This window comes from Thalassophryne amazonica, chromosome 7 (assembly GCF_902500255.1).
Source record: "Thalassophryne amazonica chromosome 7, fThaAma1.1, whole genome shotgun sequence".
NCBI lineage: Eukaryota > Metazoa > Chordata > Actinopteri > Batrachoidiformes > Batrachoididae > Thalassophryne > Thalassophryne amazonica.
In genome coordinates this window covers 16,103,804-16,123,284 of record NC_047109.1, presented here as the reverse complement: position 1 = coordinate 16,123,284, position 19,481 = coordinate 16,103,804, and the positions used below count along the sequence as shown (strand labels likewise).

At 46.8% G+C, this 19,481-nt stretch overlaps 1 protein-coding gene across 1 annotated transcript; it reads left to right on the top strand.

The window, feature by feature from the left end:
* The first annotated feature begins 1,739 nt into the window (after window positions 1–1,739).
* wdr73 (WD repeat domain 73) lies at window positions 1,740–13,839 on the top strand. Its single transcript, XM_034173497.1, is given in 11 exon segments — window positions 1,740–1,838; window positions 7,686–7,762; window positions 10,104–10,171; window positions 10,287–10,372; window positions 10,459–10,503; window positions 10,506–10,549; window positions 11,137–11,204; window positions 12,125–12,289; window positions 12,484–12,626; window positions 12,628–12,859; window positions 13,121–13,839. Coding segments are annotated over 11 exon segments (1,284 nt in total). The 3' UTR covers window positions 13,378–13,839.
* The last annotated feature ends 5,642 nt before the right edge of the window (window positions 13,840–19,481 follow it).

The window sequence follows — 19,481 nt, the reverse complement described above, 5'->3', positions numbered from 1 at the left end:
TCAAGCTCTTGGTTTATTCTCTCAGTTTGTCTGTTGGCCTGCGGACTGAAGTAAACTTCCAGCAGGCGGCAGAATTCTTTCCATAATTGAGATACAAACTGTGGTTGGCGGTCCAACTCTATGTCCTGTGGAAAACTGTGTAATTTGAAAATGTTAATGAGCAAGGCTTCCACGGTTTCTTTGGCGGTGGGTAACTTGGGTAGCGGGACGAAATGCATCATTTTCAATAATCTATCAACCACAGTTAATATTACAGTGTTCCCTTTGGAGGGCAGCTGGCCATTAACAAAGTCAATCATGATATGCGACCAGGGTCACGTAAGAATCGGCAGCGGGTGGAGTTTGCCGGCTGGCACGCTTGTGGAAGATTTATACATAGCGCAGACATGACAGACCTTGAGATAATCAGTAATGTCTTTCTGCATAAGTGGCCACCAAAATCTCTCTTGAATGATCTGAATGGTTCTCTTTCTGCCTGGGTGACACGTGAACCGGCTATAATGCCACCACTGAATAACCTCACGCCTAAGGTTTTTAAGAATGAATAATGTCCCTTCCAGACACCCCAGTGGGTGAGGAATGTCGCATGTAGCTGACCTGACCTTTGACTCTATCTCCCAGGTGATGGCGGACACGAAGTGGCGTAGAGAATCGTGCTAGGCTCTGAGGGAACATGAGATGGATCACACTATGGGACAGTGCATCTGGTTTGCCGTTTTTTTTGAACCCAGACGGTAGGAGAGCACGAACCTGTCTGACATTCAAACGCTTAGTGGTGCGAAGGTATTCTAAATTTTTGTGGTCAGTCCAAACCAAAAAAGGCTCTTGTGCCCCCCTCTAGCCAGTGACGCCACTCCTCCAAGGCCATTTACTGCCGACAGTTCTTGGTCTCCAATATATAATTTTGTTCGTATCAGATAATTTCTTTTGAGAGATAAGCACAGGGATGTAATTTCTTATCAGTGGGATTAGTCAGCCTATGTCAGAAGCATCACCTTGACCATGAACTGTCTGGCGGTGTTCAGGAAGGAGTAGGTTGGGGGCACAGAAAAGCAATTTTTTTTAAAGACCTGGCATGCCTCGTCACACTCAGGCGTCCAGAGGAATGCCCCAAAGCGACAAGGTTGACATCATGTAACGGTTGTGACTACGGTACTGAAATTAAGGATGAATTTACGGTATAAAATTTGCAAAGCCCAAAGACCTCTGTACCTCCTTACGGATCTTAGGGACTGACCAATCATGAACTGCTGCCACCTTTTCTTGTGTCCATCTGAATCTCACCCTGAGCAATTACAAATCCTAAAAAGGAAACCGTGGACCTTTGGAATTCACATTTTTCTTGGCTTTGACATATAAATAATTTTGAAGCAGGGTCTCAAGAACGATGCATACATTACGCGTGTGCATTTCCTCGTGGGGAGAAAAAAATCTGAATGTCATCCAGATATACAAACACAAATGTGTTAACATAATCATGGAGGGCAACCAGATTCTGAAAGACTGCGGGAGCGTTGGTGAGACCAAATGGCATGACCAGATATTCATAATGTTGGGACGGGTTTGCTGAAGATGGTGCCAGTGTGCACGACATGCCGTCTGTTTCTCTCGCTTTTTTGTGTGTTTTTGGTGTTTCTCAGTTTTAACACTTCACAAATCGAATCTCTGCTGGTATATGATCGCCAGTCCCTCTTGGATCTACAACAAAATGTTGGAGTTTTTAAGTGTTTTTAACCATTATGGATCGAAACCTCTCGCCCGCTCCTATTGGAAATACCATCTCACCCTGCTCCATGCCCCAGCTCCGTCTTCCCGGCGGAGGCGTCATCGGCGCCGTGGTAAACGCAGCAGCCGGATGGTAAAGCTAAGGATTCTTCTGGCACACTCATCTCGGCATCTTTGTGGCGCTCCCTTACGGTGCCCTGGCGTTTCCTCGACCCTATTGATAGCTGTCTGGTAGCTGTTGCCGGTTGTGGATGACGTCAATCTCATGTTACGCAATTCGGTGTCCCCGCGGCTCGCCGGCGTGGGAGAAATCTCCGTAACCTGAAGACGCCGCTCCGTGTTCAGCGATCCGCTGGGCTACAAGCTCCATTTCCTACCCAGAATTTGCCTTGTGAACACCAGATCCCTGGCAAACAAAAGTTTTGTTCTCAGGGACTTATTTGATACCCGTGATCTGGATTTCCTTTGCGTTACGGAGACGTGGATGAAAGCTGGTGAGTGCAGCCCTGTCGTGGAACTTTTACCGGCCCGATTGCTCCTTTTTAACTCTCCACGGACACTGGGCAGGGGTGGAGGAACGTTGACTGTTTTTAAAAGTTATTTTACCTGCAAACAGTGTCCTGCTTCCTTCTCCAGTTTTGAACTGACTGTTTTTGAGGTTGGTTGCAAAGACCCTGTGCTCTGCGCCGTCATCTACCGCCCTCCAAAATACAACAAGGAGTTTATAAATGAGTTTTCAAACTTCCTTGTAGGACTGTTGCCCTTCTATGATCGTCTTCTTCTTGTTAGCGATTTTAATATCCATGTCTGCTGCCCTGACAAGCCCATGGTGGAAGATTTTTTAAACTTAGTGGACTCTTTTAATTTGAAGCAGTGGGTGTCTGGCCCCACACACCAACATGGACATACATTAGACTTGTTTTTTTCCCATGGTCTGCTTGTGTCAAACTTAGAAATCGGTGACTTTGTTTTTTTCTGATCATGCACCAGTCTTTTTTAGTGTTGAACTCTCTTGTGTACCTGAGAAGTGCTGCGCATCTGTCAGACTCTGTCGGGCTTTTAACCCCCTCACTGCCGAACGTTTTTCTGCTACTTTCTCTGCTGCTTGTGTGCTCCCCGTTTCACCCGCGGCTGATACGGAGGAGCTGTGCTGTCGGTTTAACTCCTCCTGCCTTTCTATAATGGACTCTGTGGCTCCTCTAAAACCCAGGCGGTCTAAAGCCCCGTTTACACATAGATGGTAAGAGCTCCCGGAAGCGTCCCGGAAGAGTTTTTGGCCGTCTTAAGGATCACACGCCATTGTTAACGCCGGCACTAGGGAGCGTGACTTAGTTCCGGCTTTACCGGGAATCGTCGAAAAAATTATTCAACATGTCGAATAATTCCGGGAGCGCTCCCGGAGAATTCGCGTGACGACAGAGACAACGCGAACAACGGCATTTTGATACTTTTTTAATTGCCGTTTCATCCTGCCCCTTCCTGTAGTGCCACAGTTTACACCGCCGTAATTGGCGGCCGGCGTTGTATCCCTAATCAACGGCGTGTTAAAACGGCGATAGAGCCCACATTGGCGTCCTGAAGGGCGTTTTAACTGGCGACAGAGGCAGACAAAACGGCAATCCCTAGCGGACAGTACGCGTTCTAAACGGCGTTCCAAATGGCCGATAGGCGGCGGTCAATATAAAACGCTAGCGAGCTGCATGCAGGCCTCTCACTTGCGGCCAGCTCCAGATATTTTTGCAGAGAAGCTCCAGTATGCCTCCTAAAAGAAAATTGGCAGCGGCAAGGACTTACCAGAGGTCTGGTTCAGAAGCAGAGGGTAGCCCTGTGGTGGAGACGGAGCAACACGTTGAGGAGGGGAAAAGGAAGGAGAAGAAAAGGCTGTGGATGATCTCCCTCCCACTGCCGTGACAGAGGCATATATTCCTGCTGCTTCAGCCTGTTATACTCTGGGGGCGGTGCCTATATGCAAAAGTTCCTGGAGTAACGCAGGATTTGCCTGGATAAATCCAGCGGTACACAGGGCATTATCGGCGGCAGCAGAACACCACCGTTCTCACTCGTGTCTTAACCTGTGATTGTAAAGGATAGAACTGGGTATTAACCCCCGTTGCCTGATGTGTGCCGGATGCTACGGCGTCAAACATCGCTTTATTCGGCGGATTTAGCGGCATTTTATCCGTGTATTTGCGGCTAGTACGGCGGTCAAAACGCCGGCGAAATGCTCCGCCCACCGCGAAAACAGCCGGAACTACTGCGAACTTCGGTCTACGTACTACCCGCCGACAAAACCGTCTATGTGTAAACGGGGCTGTAGTCTAGATCTGAACCCTGGCTTAATGAGAGAACCCGTGCTGCCAGATGGGAATGTCGCAGAGCTGAACGGAGGTGGAAGAAGGACAAGCTGCAGGTTTCATTTCTAATTTTAAAGAACCATTGGGGCCACTATCAAAGCACTGTCAAAGAGTCCAAAAGAGAGTATTTGTCACACACTGTAATGGAAAATTACAAGAACCCCCGTGTATTGTTCAGAACAATTGACTCTGTCCTGAATGTACCACAGCCTGTTTGTCTGGAAACATCCACTGACTTATGTAACAGTTTTCTACATTTTTTTATTGACAAGGTTGCTTCTGCAAGAGCTCTCATTTCTCCACCCAACTTTGACCCCTCTGTCTCTGCTCCCTGCTCTCCGGTTTTTTAACAGATTTGAACCTGCAACTCTGTTGTTGTTGTTGTTTTTTTTTTGTTTTTTTTTTATACTTTGTGGTTTGTTACCTTTTATATGTCCCCTTGTGTACAGCACTTTGTTTCAGCTGCAGCTGTTTTTTTTAAATGCTTTATAAGTAAAGTAAGTCCCTTCGGCTGCTCCCTTGTTTGCACTTGGGGTCGCCACAGCAAATCCAAGGTGGATCTGCATGTTGAATTGGCACAAGTTTTACGCTGGATGCCCTTCCTGACGCAACTCCACATTACATGGAGAAATGTGGCAGGGGTGGGATTTGAACCCGGAACCTTCTGAACTGAAACCAAGCGCTATAAATAAAGTTGATTTGATTTGATTTAAAGGCAGTTTTCCACTCATGCCCCTGTTTAATACACACTAAATGATAAGCATTGCGTAGATCTAACTTAGTGAAGACTGTGGTACCCTCTAGGAGCCGAATGCTGTAGCAATATGTTGGAGTTCTGTTTATGTGATTCCTGCCCAGTGTTCATTTTTATTTCTCTGTGCATCTGTCTCTCCATTGGCGTGTGTGTCTGAGCTTTGTGTGTGTGTGTCTTAATCTTGTGTGTGTTGGATGGATGAATGGATGAATGGATACTGGCGTAAAGTGCCTTGATTCGACTTTCTTATGATCTGGTACTATATAAATATAATTATAAGTGAATAGTATATGATGTGTATGTCTGTGTGTCGACATGTAGTAGTGAATTTATATTTATGTAAATATGGACTGATTAGAATTGTTGGACTTGTATAGCAGGGGTGGGCGCTAATAAGCTTTGCTTCAGCCCACACCCTTTCGGCATCTCACTAGTTTTGTCTGTGTTTGTTTGTGGAATTCACTTTGTCACTTGTCACTAGAAATGCGTGTGTGTGGAGGAGCGTATGTGGGAATGGGTGTTATCTGTTTCGGTCTGCTTGCATGCATGTGTGGATGTCATTGCGTCTACTGGTCAGTAGGTGGCAGTGTCATGGTAGTATGAACAGCAACTGCCACATTTGCTAAAAGTGCTGAATCCACTTAACAAACCAAATTTTTCAAATTGCCTTTTTTTTTTTACAATAAAAAAATGACATATTTACAAATACAGATTTATTTGTCAAACCCACCACATCTTTCAGTAACGTGTTATACGGACCAACCAACCATCATGTCAGGAAACTAATTTACCCATAATGCATTACAACATTTGTGTCTAAACGCTAAACCTTCAAAATTAGTGCATTACTTTAACACTAAAACATACGTATAGCTGATATTTTCACTTTGTAAAATGACAAACATGACATTAATTTCAATAACTTGTAGTTTGTTTACAATTTTAACCATAAATTAAAACTGTCTGCCTGTGCATGACTTGTGTGATATGGCAGTGAGTTTGTATGGTGAGAAGAGAAATGATCTTTTCCCCCCTCCTGCTTTCTTTCTGTCTGGTAGTCTTGTCTTGTCTTCTCTGCGCTGCTCTGCAGAGGATAGAGCTGTACCACTTATGTCTGTTTGCTATAAACATATAACAGGAAGGCACTAAATTCTTTGATTTCAGTCTTTACAAATGTTTCTGTTAAGCTTTATTCACTAAGCCCACAAATACATGTTAGCGGTCTAAAATTTATCGGAACTAAATTTGTCAGAAGCTAATTGGTCCGTTGATGGTTTTCAAAGTTATCTGAAAAGCTTATCCGCTAATGAAAATGTTAGCTTCGATAATTAATAATTATTATATAATAATTAATAATAGCGGAATTGTGCCCACCAGAGAGTGGTGTATATAGCCAGTCCAGCACTAAACCTTCTCAGGGCTGCAGCTTTTACCGTGACTTCATCAAAATGAACAGTTATCACTTAAAAACAAGTCATCATAACACGACATCACACTTGTGTAAACTTTGTTATTAATCTGTGTCTCAGTTCTTAACGTAAGCAGCTACACTCCATTCAAGCACACGCTGGGACACTTCTAATAACTATGTCACCACTGTTGGAAACTCAGAAGTAATTTTTTTGGAAGTCTCTGTAGCTGTTGTGAATGCCAGTCACAGTTGTTAACAGGTAGACTTCTCTCTTTTGCCTACCTTGCACTGCGGAATAATAATTCTAACGAATGAGCAGATATTCATACGTTGTCTCTTCAGCTGCCACGCAAGACATATATTTATTGAACAGTTCACAACCTGCTGCTCTCAATGAGAGCCAAGTACAGAGAGAGAGAGAGAGAGAGAGAGAGAGAGAAGAGAGAGAGAGAGAGAGAGAGAGATGAGAGAGAGAGAGAGAGAGAGAGAGAGAGAGAGAGAGAGAGAGAGAGGATGGTAACATCCCCTTATAAGCAACAGTGCCCCCTCCTGGAAAAATACAGTTACATGCATTCATACACTTATCCACTCTCAACACTCCCACTTATGAATAACATGTATACAGTACAACTTTACATAACCAAATAAACAAAACAACAAGAAAAAGAAAACATGACATAGTCAGATGTTAACATTTTACACACCAAACATGACTCCAGCAGCTTTCTGCATCTTAAGTCTGGAGGCAGATTCTGAGTGAAGTTGTCATCTACTAAACATTGTGGGAGCATTTCATTCCAATTACACCCTGACTGCTTCAGGCCGTAAATTGATTTCTCTAGCTTACACACCACGGGGTAAAGGTCTTAGTCGGGGTAAAGGTCTGGTTATCCTCTAGGGAGTTCATCTCCTCATCCATTGCTTTCTTACACTTTCCTCCTGACTCAGTTGATGTCATGGCCTCTTTAAAGGTCAGAGGTACACCACAAACTGCTCGGTAGCAATAATCTACACTAGTGAGTGTACTGTCATCATCAGTATTTCCCCAAGTATAATCTGTTAGATTTGGTTGAATTTGTTCCAGTGAGACAGGTTCAAATCAACATCAGGCCATCATGTGGGGAAATTAAAATCTCATTCATATCACTTTGTCTAGTAATGTGAACACACAATATGAGTCTTGAAGAGAATATTTGAAATTTAAGTGGATTTTCGTGTTTCATTGTGGCTCCTTTTTATTGTAGATTGATTCATAAATGCCTTAATCAAAATGTTGGAGGGATTTTAGAAGGCTTATCAGCGCCTGTCCAACAGGGGGCAGTGCAGATTCGTCACTGTAGTTAAGGAGCTACCAACAGGAAGTGGAGTTTGAAATAAACCGGTGGACGGTTTGATTAAAATGTTCACTTTATGGAGCAAATCTCCAGTCTAAATACTCAAGTTTATTGTCTGCAGATCAAATGGAGGAAGAAACTTTGATGACCTGTTAGACGACTGGTTCATAGAATCCTTGAAGAGGTAAGTAGAGAAAACAAACTCATTTTAAAAATCTGACAATTTTATTAAACAGCGACTCTTTATGTCTTAAAATTCTTATTTAAGGCGGTTCATTAATTTGTTAAGTCACTGTGTAAATCAGCATTATTCAAACGTTAAACCCTGATTGAATTATATTTTAATGTAATATTGAACATTAGGATATGAAAAGCTTTTTTAAATTATTATTTTAAAGTTATAATTTATAGTTAGTGTCACTTTTGTGAATGATATAACATTGAAATATTTCTTTCTTTTTTTTTTTGGCTCAGTAAACAAATAAATAATGTCTTTGTTTAAAGGTGAGAAGTTGAGCAGTTAGAACATTTTTACATTTTTAAAGTAAGTTTGGTGTCAGAGTTCAAAGTGAAATAAAACAAAAAAATGGTAATTGATATACAGGTTTAACGTCAAGAAAAGCCAAGAACTAGTTTACAATTTGCAGCAATATTAGAAAAATACAATTACTTTTTTGATCATTAATCATTAATTTAAAATTAATGTTTGGGTTGTAAAATATTAAAGTTGTTTTTTTTAAAGCTACAGAGTGCAGGATTTAGGGGTGTTTAATGGATTCCTGGAAAGCACACTGTTCATAACCATCTGTTTACAAACCTAATAATCCATCTGTTTATTATTAAATAATTACCATGTATATATACAGTCTATGGTAATTATCTACAGTAACGATTCCAGTTGTTTTCATGAGGTTAGAGAGAGTTCTTTGTACACGGGAGTACGCCCACTTGTGGAAGTCGCCGTGTTTTTACAGTCACCCAAAAGGGACATACTTACTGTGCCTTTTGCATTTTACACAGTGGCCAGAAGACTGAAAAAGAACAGGAATTAGTGGGTGCTTCCTGAAAAATTGTCTACTGGTTGCTAGTGCAGGCTAATGAGTTCGGGAAGCCTCATTTTGGTGAAATGGAGGCTCATACAGAGTGAAGGCCAGACCGTATGTATCCCCATCACACAAACATGAAGGAAACAAAACTGGGGATGTCATAATGCAATCTGCAGGTTCACCACTAGATGACACTAAATCCTACACGCTGTAGCTTTAAAATGCACATCCTATTTATACTTTTTTAACCAAACAATGATTGAGAATCAACAAAAATTTAGGAGGAATTTGTGTGCAGCTCATCTCAGTTTAAACCCGTTTACTGTCAGTTTGCAGTCCTTTAAAACCAGGTTCAAACCAACAAATAGACAAACTAAAGGCACTTTATACTTTATCCAGCTTCAAGATGGCCTCTGAATTCCTGCTGTTGTTAATAATAATAGTAATAATAATGGCTTAAAAGCAGCACATTAAACCATTTTGTTGCGTTTGGGTTGATTACGCAAATAAAATCATCACCAATCCTGTTTGTGATATTCATGGACAGGATATTGAGGCGTGGTTGGGAGACGAGGGTTTCCGGTTTGGTGGGCTCAGGGTCTCATCACTGCTTTTTGCAGATGATGTGGTCCTGTTGGCTTCATTGGCTGGTGACCTCCAACACTCACTGGATCGGTTCACACTGAGTGTGAAGTGGCTGGGATGAGGATCAGCACCTCTAAATCTGAGGCCATGGTTCTCAGCAGGAACCGATGGATTGCCTACTCCGGGTAGGGAATGCGGCCTTGCCCCAAGTGAAGGAGTTCAAGGTACCTCGGGGTCTTGTTCACGAGTGAGGGGATGATGGAGCATGAGATTGGCCGGAGAATCGGCGCAGCAGGGGCGGTATTGCATCCGCTCTACCGTACTATTGTGACGAAAAGGGAGCTGACCCAAAGGCGAAGCTCTCGATCTACTGGTCAATCTTTGTTCCTACTCTCACCTATGGTCATGAGTGTTGGGTCATGACTGAAAGAACTAGATTGCGGGGTACAATCGGCTGAAGTGGGCTTCCTCAGGAGGGTGGCTGGTGTCTCCCTTAGAGATAGGGTGAGACGTTCGGTCAACCGTGGGGAGCTCGGCGTAGAGTCGCTGCCCTATCGCGTTGAAAGGAGCAGCTGAGGTGGTTCGGGCATCTGGTAAGGATGCCTCCTGGCGTCTCCCAAGGGAGGTGTTCCAGGCACGTCCATCTGGGAGGAGACTCCGGGGAAGACCCATGACTAGATGGAGAGATTATAGCTCCACACTGGCATGGGACCGCCTCGGGATCTCCCAGTCAGAGGTGGTTATGTGGCACGGGAAAGGGATGTCTGGGGGTCCCCTGCTGGAGCTGTTGCCCCTGCGATCCAAACCTGGAAAAGCGGTTGAAGATGAGTGAGTGAGTGACATTAGTGTTGAAACAAGATAAAATTTGTCCTTTTTGCTTTCATGTTTTTGCAGCTACACAGATCTTCATGTGTATCAGCTGGATCGACCCACTCGTGTCATAGAGTGGACGTCGGATAAGAGTGGGTGTTTGTTTTTCCTCACTTCATGAAGTCTTGCAGATTGAGTTTGCCGCGGTGAGATAAGAATTCTTCAGAATATTTGAATGACAAAGTTTGTGTATGTAAATTCTTGCAGCGGTTTGTGTTGCCGGTTACAGCTCATCTAAAAATGACATTTTTGGAGCTGCGTTACCTCTCAAACTCTTTGCAGATGAAAATAAGGTAATTAAGGTTTGCTGATGTGATGCCTGGGTTTGGGTTTGATCTCAATAAAGCTCAAAGGTTTCGTTTGTGCGTTGATGCTTTCAGGTCTGTGTGCAGAGCGGGATTTTAAAGTTGTTCATGGGTGGTTTCACTGATGGCCCCAGTTCATTGCCTCAGGCATGTTCCAGGAACGAGGTGAGCGATTATTTAAACTGTTGAACTTAACTATTTACATGCTCATAAGAAATATCGGCACCTGTCAGTTAAATGTTTGGCAGCGGAAAGAGAATGACTGACCTTCTTTTCTGTTCGATGACCTTATTCACCTCATTCGGACCTCATAGAAATTCTCTAGGAAAATTAAAGGGGGTCGTATTATAGACTTTTTCAGCTAATTCACCTAATAGCTAATAAGCTAATACAGATTTATGTGTCTTAAAACCACATATCATTAAAATTTGAAGCCAAAAATGTCCTACAGTCACAGAGGTCACATAAACCAACAGTTTGTATGGAAAGAAGCTGCAGCTTGAAACAAGTTGTTTCAGGATCCAGAATTTTTTTGTAATCGCATTGTTTCTTGATGCACTCAAGCATTTGTGTGGGACTTGGAGATATTTAACATGAAACATGACCGTATTTAACCTTGAAGGGTCAATTGAAATTGTTTTTGCACAGTGTGACTGTTTTAATGTTGTTGCTCTCAACCAGACAGTTTACGAAAATAACCTTTATTATTGGTGCTGATTGACAGAATGTGAATTTCCTGTCTGTTTTGGAAGGTGTGTTGTTACAAACGATGGCCTTAGTAACAGCCTGCAGGTATGGGAACTCGACGGAGACGATATCGGTGAGTTGTTGGTGTTGTTTCAAATTTTATTGACTGTAGGACTGGCCCCTTGTTGCCCTGGGTGAATGGGCTCCTTGTTGCTCTGTGTGATTTACCCTTGTTACCATGTGTGACTGGCACTTGTTGCCACTGTGTGAATGGCCACTTGTTCCATGGTGTGTAAGTGGAACGGTTGTTGCCCGGATTGTTTGGCCGCTTGTTGCTCTCCATTAACTGGCCTCTTGTTGCCCATCTGATTGGCTCCTTGGTTGCCCCGTCTGATTGGCTCCTTGTTGCACTGGGTGAATGGCCACTTGTTGCATGTGTGTGAGTGGACGATTGTTGCCATCTGTGACTGGGTTCTTGTTGCTCTGTGTGATTGGCCCCTTTTTGCTGAGGAGATTGGTACTTTTTTGCCTTAGGTAAATGGCCACTTGTTTCAATGTGTGCAAGTGGAGGCTTGTTGCTGTGTGTGACTGGCTGCTTGTTGCACTGTGTGACTGAACCACTTGTTCCCATGTGTGTAAGTGGACGCTTGTTGCTTGGGTTGTTGGCCACTTGTTGCCCTGGGTGACTAGCCCTTTTTGCCTTGGGTGAATGACCGCTTGTTGCCATGTGTGTGACTGGGTTCTTGTTGTTCTGTTTTGCTGAGAGTGACTGGCACCTTTTTGCCTTAGGTGAATAGCTTCTTGTTCATTGTAAGTGGGTGCTTGTTGCGTGTGTGACTAGCTTCTTGTGCTTTGGGTGACTTGCTGCTTGTTGCCCCAGGTGTTGGCTGCTTGTTGGGCGACTGGCCCCTTGTGCCCTATGTAAGTGCCAGCTTGTTGCTATGTGTGATTATCCCCTTGTTGCTGTTGGTGACTGGCCACTTGTTATGTGTGACTGGCTGCTTGTTGCCTGGCGTGATTGGTTCTCTGCTGTGGCTTATTCTCCAATGACAGACGTGATCAGAAGAACAGGAAGCATTGAGGGGAGTGTGAGTGACTCCGGTCGAGGCAGCAGGATTGCGGCTCGGCTTTGGTCACGTCCAGAAGTTCTGCACGGGGCTGAGAGCGGCGCCGTCCAGCTGACTGCGCTGGCCACAAGACAGACCACATACAGACAAGGTAACGCAGTGACACCCGCCCTGTTGCCACGGTGACGAATGCAGCAAATCTTCACTGTCTTATTATGCTGATGTTTCAGATGTTGCTGCGTTATCAGCTGGCCTGTGAGATGGTGGAGCAGCTTCTGGTGTTTGTGACAGGCTGCAGTCACAGCAGATATCTAACTGCTTCAATGCATCTTCTTTCTACCACAGAAATGGACTCATCTGATCCTCTCAGCTCCTTACAGTTTGTGAGTGACACCGTTTTCCTCACAGGCTGCTGCAACGGCAGCTTCTACCTGACGGACACTCGGACTTCTGCTCCTCCTCAGCTCTCGCCCCCACCTGTGGCTTCAGAGGGGAGGCAACCACACTTTGGTGGGCACATGTTCTTTGGGTCCGTCCAGTTCAGAATTGTCCTGCAGGGTGGTTCGTCTGTCCTCGTCTGGACAGGCAGTGGTTTCAGACCTGAGGAGGCCAGGAGGAACCTTATGTCAGGTTCAACTGGATGTCCAAACACGTCACTGCAACATCGATGATGTCACAGTGTCATGGGCACCAGTTATGGATAACTGTATTGCAGTATCAGGTCAGTGTACAGATTCAAATTATTGTGGTAAAACAGGAACCTTTTCAACTCAAACTGATATCAACATGTGCACCAGAGCCAGTGCTGTTCCAGTACTAGCTGTAGGTTCCAGTACTGGCTGTAGGTTTCAGTACTGCCTGTAGGTTCCAATAATGTTGACAGTAATCTGTCTCTCGCTCTCTCTGGTCTTTGATAGAACAAAAGTCTTTGTTCTTCATGTGTTTTATTGAGCTCACTGTTTTTCATTGCTCCTTTCTGCAGGTTTCAATGGAGCGGTTCAGATCTATGACACATCTGCGTGGAGGGTAGAGCTACATGAAGCTAAACCGTTGTTTCAGCACCACGGTCACGTGGTTTCACCTCAATGTTCTGATGATGGCATTTTCATTACGTCCCACGTTTGGCATCCCGAGCGCCGCCGCACGCTGCTGTCTGCTGCCTCAGATGGATCCGTCCACGTGTGGGACTGGGTCGACCAATCAGCTGCTGACGCATCAAACAGTCACATGGGACAATGACACAGGAGGACATCATTACTGAAGATCTTGAAACAGCAACAACTACAACAGAGCAGCGAAATGGAAGAAAAACATGAAGTTGAAGGTCGTGTATGAACAATTTCAGACTTTGCTGGCGGACGGCGTCCAGACCCCACTGTCTTGGCCCCCGCCCATCTGATATCACGCCCTCTGGTCCCGCCTACTCACACACTCACACAAAAGTCTTTTTTGTTGTTTTTTTTTTGGTGGTGGTGGGGGTGGTGGTGGGGGTTAATGATTAATTTTCGTGTTGAAGTCACCCACAGTCTTAAATTATTAATGATTATTCACGCGAACTGGAATTTGATAGGCTGATTAACAGGGTGATGTCATCACTGCATATCTGTATATGACCAAAGAAAATATTCATTTATAGTTTAAGCAAATCATTTTCTCATACTTTGTGACTGACTGTTTAGACATGACAGATACAGGTTTGCATTTTTCATTGTGTATTTATCAAATGGTATTATTAAATGTGCTAGACTATAGCTCCGCCCATTCCAGTGTGTAGAGATCAGTGGTTAGTGACATCAGGAGGCTTCAAACGTATGGAGTCTCATCTTCCTAGGGTCATAATATCACTGAATCACAAAGATGAAACATGGAAACTCTCTTGTAGTTCGTCCTTCGGGCAGAGGTCCATATAGTGTCCAGAAGTCAGTTTTGACCTATTCAGTACCACTTAATATCTTCATCAGAAACTTCATCATCTTCTTCAAAAACAATCGATATGTCACTTAAATCTTCGCTATAATCGCGCACTATGCCTTCGCTGTCTGTGTCTGCCGTATTGGTAAACAGAGCGGCGCTGCGAGACATCTACTCGAATGACGTCACATCCGTCGCAGCGAAAAAGTAGGTCAACTCGGAGGCGGAAAATTCAAATTCTCAGATGGGTAATGAAACGTCTAAATACTTGTTCAGTGTAATTTTATGGTTAAAAAAAACAAAGACAACATGTGGAAAAAGCTTTTTTTATTCTTCAAGAATATGTAAAAACGTCAACCTTGAATCGATGTCACCCTGCACAAAGACTTTCACTGACCTTCAATCATTAATGTCACTTTCCCCATATTTGGTCATAATTACTCTGTCGGTGAGCTTGAGGGTCTCTTGATCCTATTATTATTACCGTTTTTATTATTATTATTATTATTAGCTTTAAGTTTGATTCTTTCAGGGTGCTGACGTGTTTGTTAAACTTTTATGTACAAACTGGATTCGAGTCAGAATGAGTTCAAGTGTGAACATGACAGAAAAAAACTGGACAGTTGTCATCATCCACCAACAGCCGAAGACCTCCTGCTTGTCTGGTCGTTCAACATTGGTCTGTGAGCCAGGGACACTGTCCTGCAGCTGGGATCCTCAGCTGGTCTTGCTGTCCACACCAGTTTGTTTCTTGTGGTTTTGAGTTATTTTGTGGTCTCGTTTTAGTTAAATTTACCTTCTAACTGGGAAAAGTCTTTTCACTTCCTAAACAGGTGGACAGTACGTCCACTTGAAGCACAAATATTATTCTTCTCTGTGGTCTTTGTACTTTAATTTATTGCAGTGAGGAAACTTGACTGTTTACAGTAGATTTTTCCTTTTTTATCTTTGCCTTTCAAGATCCTTGTTGGTCTTGATGAGACCCATGGAGAAGGACCTGGAACTGATTTCAGCTCACTGTGAACCTCCGTGATGTGAACAGCACACTATGAACAGCTGAGTGGTTGCACAGATGAACTTCTTCTTCTTTGTCTTCGGCTGTTCCCGTTAGGGGTCGCCACAGTAGATCAATTGTTTCCATCTCACCCTGTCCTCTGTATCGTCCTCTGTCACACCAACCACCTGCATGTCCTCTCTCAGCACATCCATGAACCTCCTCTTTGGTCTCCCTCTTCTCCTCCTGCCTGGTGGCTCCATCTGTTGGGAAAGTGTAGTGACACGGACCCACAACAGGGGGCGTAAATGAACGGACAATGGAAGGAGTCAAATTATAACACTTTACTGGTGTGAATGTCACAACCAAACACAGCAGAATCAGAATGTGCAACAGTCAATTAATAAAAGGTGTCGTGTGGGCAGGCTCGACGATAGGAGACGCCCGTCTGGAAACGAACCGGAACCACACGATTTCCACCGCCACCTGAACCCGAGGAATACTGGAGCCGCCAAGTCCCGGAGTCCCCAGGTGGCCACCTTCCCGGCGTGTCGGATCTGGTACTGCTGGCAGAAAGCAAAAGACAGTCAAAGGGTGGGTGTGTGAACACCCAGTAACACTGGTGGGAATGCCACCTCCACCTCTCACTCAGCGCGTTGCAGCGGTCTCAGCTGAAAAGGAGCGCCGTCTTGCACAGCCTCCTCAAAAACGACCGGTTCTCCTGCAAAACACTCACAATAAACAGATTTACAAAAGGCTGAGGATATTACCTCCAGATGAAGATGATATCTCGGCAGTTTGGTGGAGGTGTCTTCCTGCTTTTATACCAGATGTGTTGATTAGTGACAGCTGTCACGGATGATGGGTGACAGCTGTCACCACGGCTTGTTCCTGAGGCGGCAGCGCCCTCTCGTGCCTGAAGCCCGCACTTCAGGCAGGGCGCCTTCTGGTGGTGGGCCAGCAGTACCTCCTCTTCTGGCAGCCCACACAAACAGGACCCCCCCCCCTCAACGGGCGCCTCCTGGCGCCCGACCAGGCTTGTCCGGGTGGCAACGATAGAAATCGGCCAGGAGGGCCGGGTCCAGGATGAAGCTCCTCTTCACCCAGGAGCGTTCTTCGGGTCCATACCCCTCCCAGTCCACCAAATACTGGAAACCCCAGCCCATTTGACGGACGTCCAAAAGCCGGCGAACTGTCCAAGCCGGCTCCCCGTCGATAATACGGGCAGGAGGCGGCGCCGGACCGGGTGCACAGAGGAGTGAGGTGTGATGCGGTTTTACCCTGGAGACATGAAAGACCGAATGGATCCGCAGTGAGGGCCGGGAGTTGGAGCCTCACTGCGGTAGGACTGAGGACCTGAGGATGGGGAAGGGTCCAATGAAGCGGTCCCTTCAATTTGGGGGACTTGACCTGGAGAGGAATGTCCTTGGTGGAAAGCCACACCTCCTGCCCGGGCTGTGTAAGTAGGGGCCGGGGACCGTCGACGGTCTGCATGGCTTTAGCCCTCGTCCGGGCCCTCAACAAGGCCGAAACGGGCGGTGCGCCACACCCGACGGCATCTCCGCAGGTGGGCCCGGACCGAGGGCACACCGACCTCTCCCTCCACCACAGGAAACAAAGGGGGCTGGTACCCCAGACACACCTCGAATGGGGAGAGGCCGGTGGCAGAGGACACCTGGCTGTTATGAGCGTACTTGATCCAGGCCAGATGTTCACTCCAAGCCGTCGGGTGTGCAGAGGTCGTGCACCTGAGGGCCTGCTCCAACTCCTGGTTGGCCCGTTCGACCTGTCTGTTAGTCTGCGGGTGATACCCAGACGAGAGGCTTACAGTGGCCCCCAGTTTCCGGCAGAAACTTCTCCACACCTGCGAGGAGAACTGGGGACCGCGATCCGAAATGATGTCTGTTGGTATCCCATGCAGCCGGACAACATGGTGGACGAGGAGATCCGCCATCTCCTGGGCCGACGGGAGCTTCGGGAGGGCCACGAAGTGGGACGCCTTGGAGAAACGGTCCACTATCGTGAGGATGGTGGTGTGCCCCCGGGACGGCGGGAGGCCCGTGACAAAATCCAGACCGATGTGGGACCAGGGGCGGTGAGGCACAGGAAAGTGACTGTAGAAGTCCCTGTGCCTTCTAGTGGTTCAGCCTTGCCCCTGGCGCAGGTGGGCAGGCCTGGATGTAAGCCCGGACATCAGTCTCCAGGGACGCCCACCAGAAGCGCTGCCGGACCCACTACCACGTCCTACGCACCCCTGGGTGGCAGGAGAGTTTTGGACCCGTGACAGAAGTCCAGGACGGCAGCCCTGGCCTCTGGTGGGACGTATAATCTGTTCGTCGGTCCTGTTCTGGGATCTGGGTTCCGTGCCAGGGCCTCCCGGACGGTCTTCTCCACGTCCCAGGTCAGAGCAGCCATGATAGTGGACTCCGGGAGAATGGGTTCCGGTGGATCCGACAGCTCGGTCTTGACTTCCTGTTCATGCACCCGGGACAGGGGCATCCGATCTTTGGTTTTTGGTCCCGGGGCGGTAGGTGATCCGGAAGTCAAAATGGCCGAAAAAAACAGTGACCAGCGGGCTTGCCTGGGGTTCAGTTGCTTGGCGGTCCTGATATACTCCAGGTTCCGGTGGTCAGTGAAAAACCGTGAAGGTACTGACGCTCCCCTCCAGCAGGTGTCTCCACTCCTCAGGGGCCTCTTTCACCGCAAGGAGCTCTCGATTGCCCACATCATAGTTCCGCTCTGCTGGGGTCAACCTGCGGGAAAATAGGCACACGGGTGAAGAACCTTATCGGTTTCTCCGCTCTGGGATAGCACGGCTCCTATCCCCGAGTCAGAGGCGTCCACTTCAACCACGAACTGGCGACCAGGATCGGGCTGCACCAAGGACCGGTGCAGTCGAGAACGGCGTTTCAACTCCCTAAACGCGGCTTCGCACCGATCCGACCAGGTGAAGGGAACTTTGGTGAGGTCAGGGCCGTCAGGGGGCTAACTACCTGACTATACCCATTAATGAACCTCCTGTAGAAATTTGCGAAGCCGAGGAACTGTTGCAGCTTGCTACGGCTTGTCGGTTGGGGCCAGTCTCTCACCGCTGCGACCTTGGCTGGATCCGGGGCGACGGAGTTGGAGGAGATGATAAACCCCAGGAAGGACAAAGAAGTGCGGTGAAACTCACACTTCTCGCCCTTCACAAACAACCGGTTCTCCAACAACCGCTGCAGGACCTGACGTACATGCCGCCATGGGTCTCAGGGTCTGGAGAAAAGATGAGTATATCATCCAGATATACGAAGACGAATCGGTGCAGGAAGTCCCGCAAGACGTCATGAACCAAAGCTTGGAACGTCGCGGGGGCGTTAGTGAGGCCGAACGGCATGACCAGGTACTCAAAATGACCTAACGGGGTGTTAAATGCCGTCTTCCATTCGTCTCCCTTCCGGATCCGAACTAGGTGGTATGCATTCTTAAGATCCAACTTTGTGAAGATTTTGGCTCCATGCAGGGGGGTGAACACTGAATCCAACAAAGGCAACGGGTATCGGTTGCGAACCGTGATCTCGTTCAGCCCCGATAATCAATGCATGGACGAAGACCGCCATCTTTTTTTCCCACGAAAAAGAAAACCCGCTCCATCGGAGAGGTGGAGTTACGGATCAGCCCAGCAGCTAAGGAGTCCCGGATGTAGGTCTCCATCGATTCGCGCTCAGGTCGGGAGAGGTTGTACAGCCTGCTGGACGGAACTCCACGCCTGGCAACAAATCGATGGCACAATCATATGGACGGTGCGGGGGAAGAGTGAGTGCCCGATCCTTGCTAAAAACGTCAGCAAGATCGTGGTACTCAACCGCACCGCCGACAGATTGGGGGTACTTGGACCTGCTCCTTCGCCTGGGAACCGGAGGAACCGAGGATCCCAAACACCTCCGATGGCAGGTTTCGCTCCACTGTACCACCACCCCGGACGGCCAATCAATCCGGGATTGTGTTTCAACATCCAGGGGAACCCCAGAATCACACGGGAGGTAGAAGGAGTCACAAAAACTCAATCTCCTCCCTATGATTCCCTGACACTACCAGAGTTACTGGTGGGTGTCTTGTGTGTGAGTAAAGGGAGTAGGGTGCCATCTAGTGCTCGCACCTGCAATGGTGTAGGTAGCGCCACCAGAGGGAGCCCTACCTCCCTGGCCCATCTGCTGTCCAACAGATTCCCTGACCCTGTGTCTACCAGTGCTGGGGCCTGAAGGGTTAAATCCCCACTAAGGATTGTAACTGGGAGTCGTGCGGCAATATGTGTGTGTCCCACGTGAAGTTTTTGGCCCACCCTAAGCCCAGTCTCTAGGGGCGGGCATTGGTGTTTAACCGTTCGGGGCAATCGCTCAATTGATGCTCCATTGAGCCACAAACAAAACACGCCCCGCGTGGAAACCTCCTCTGTCTA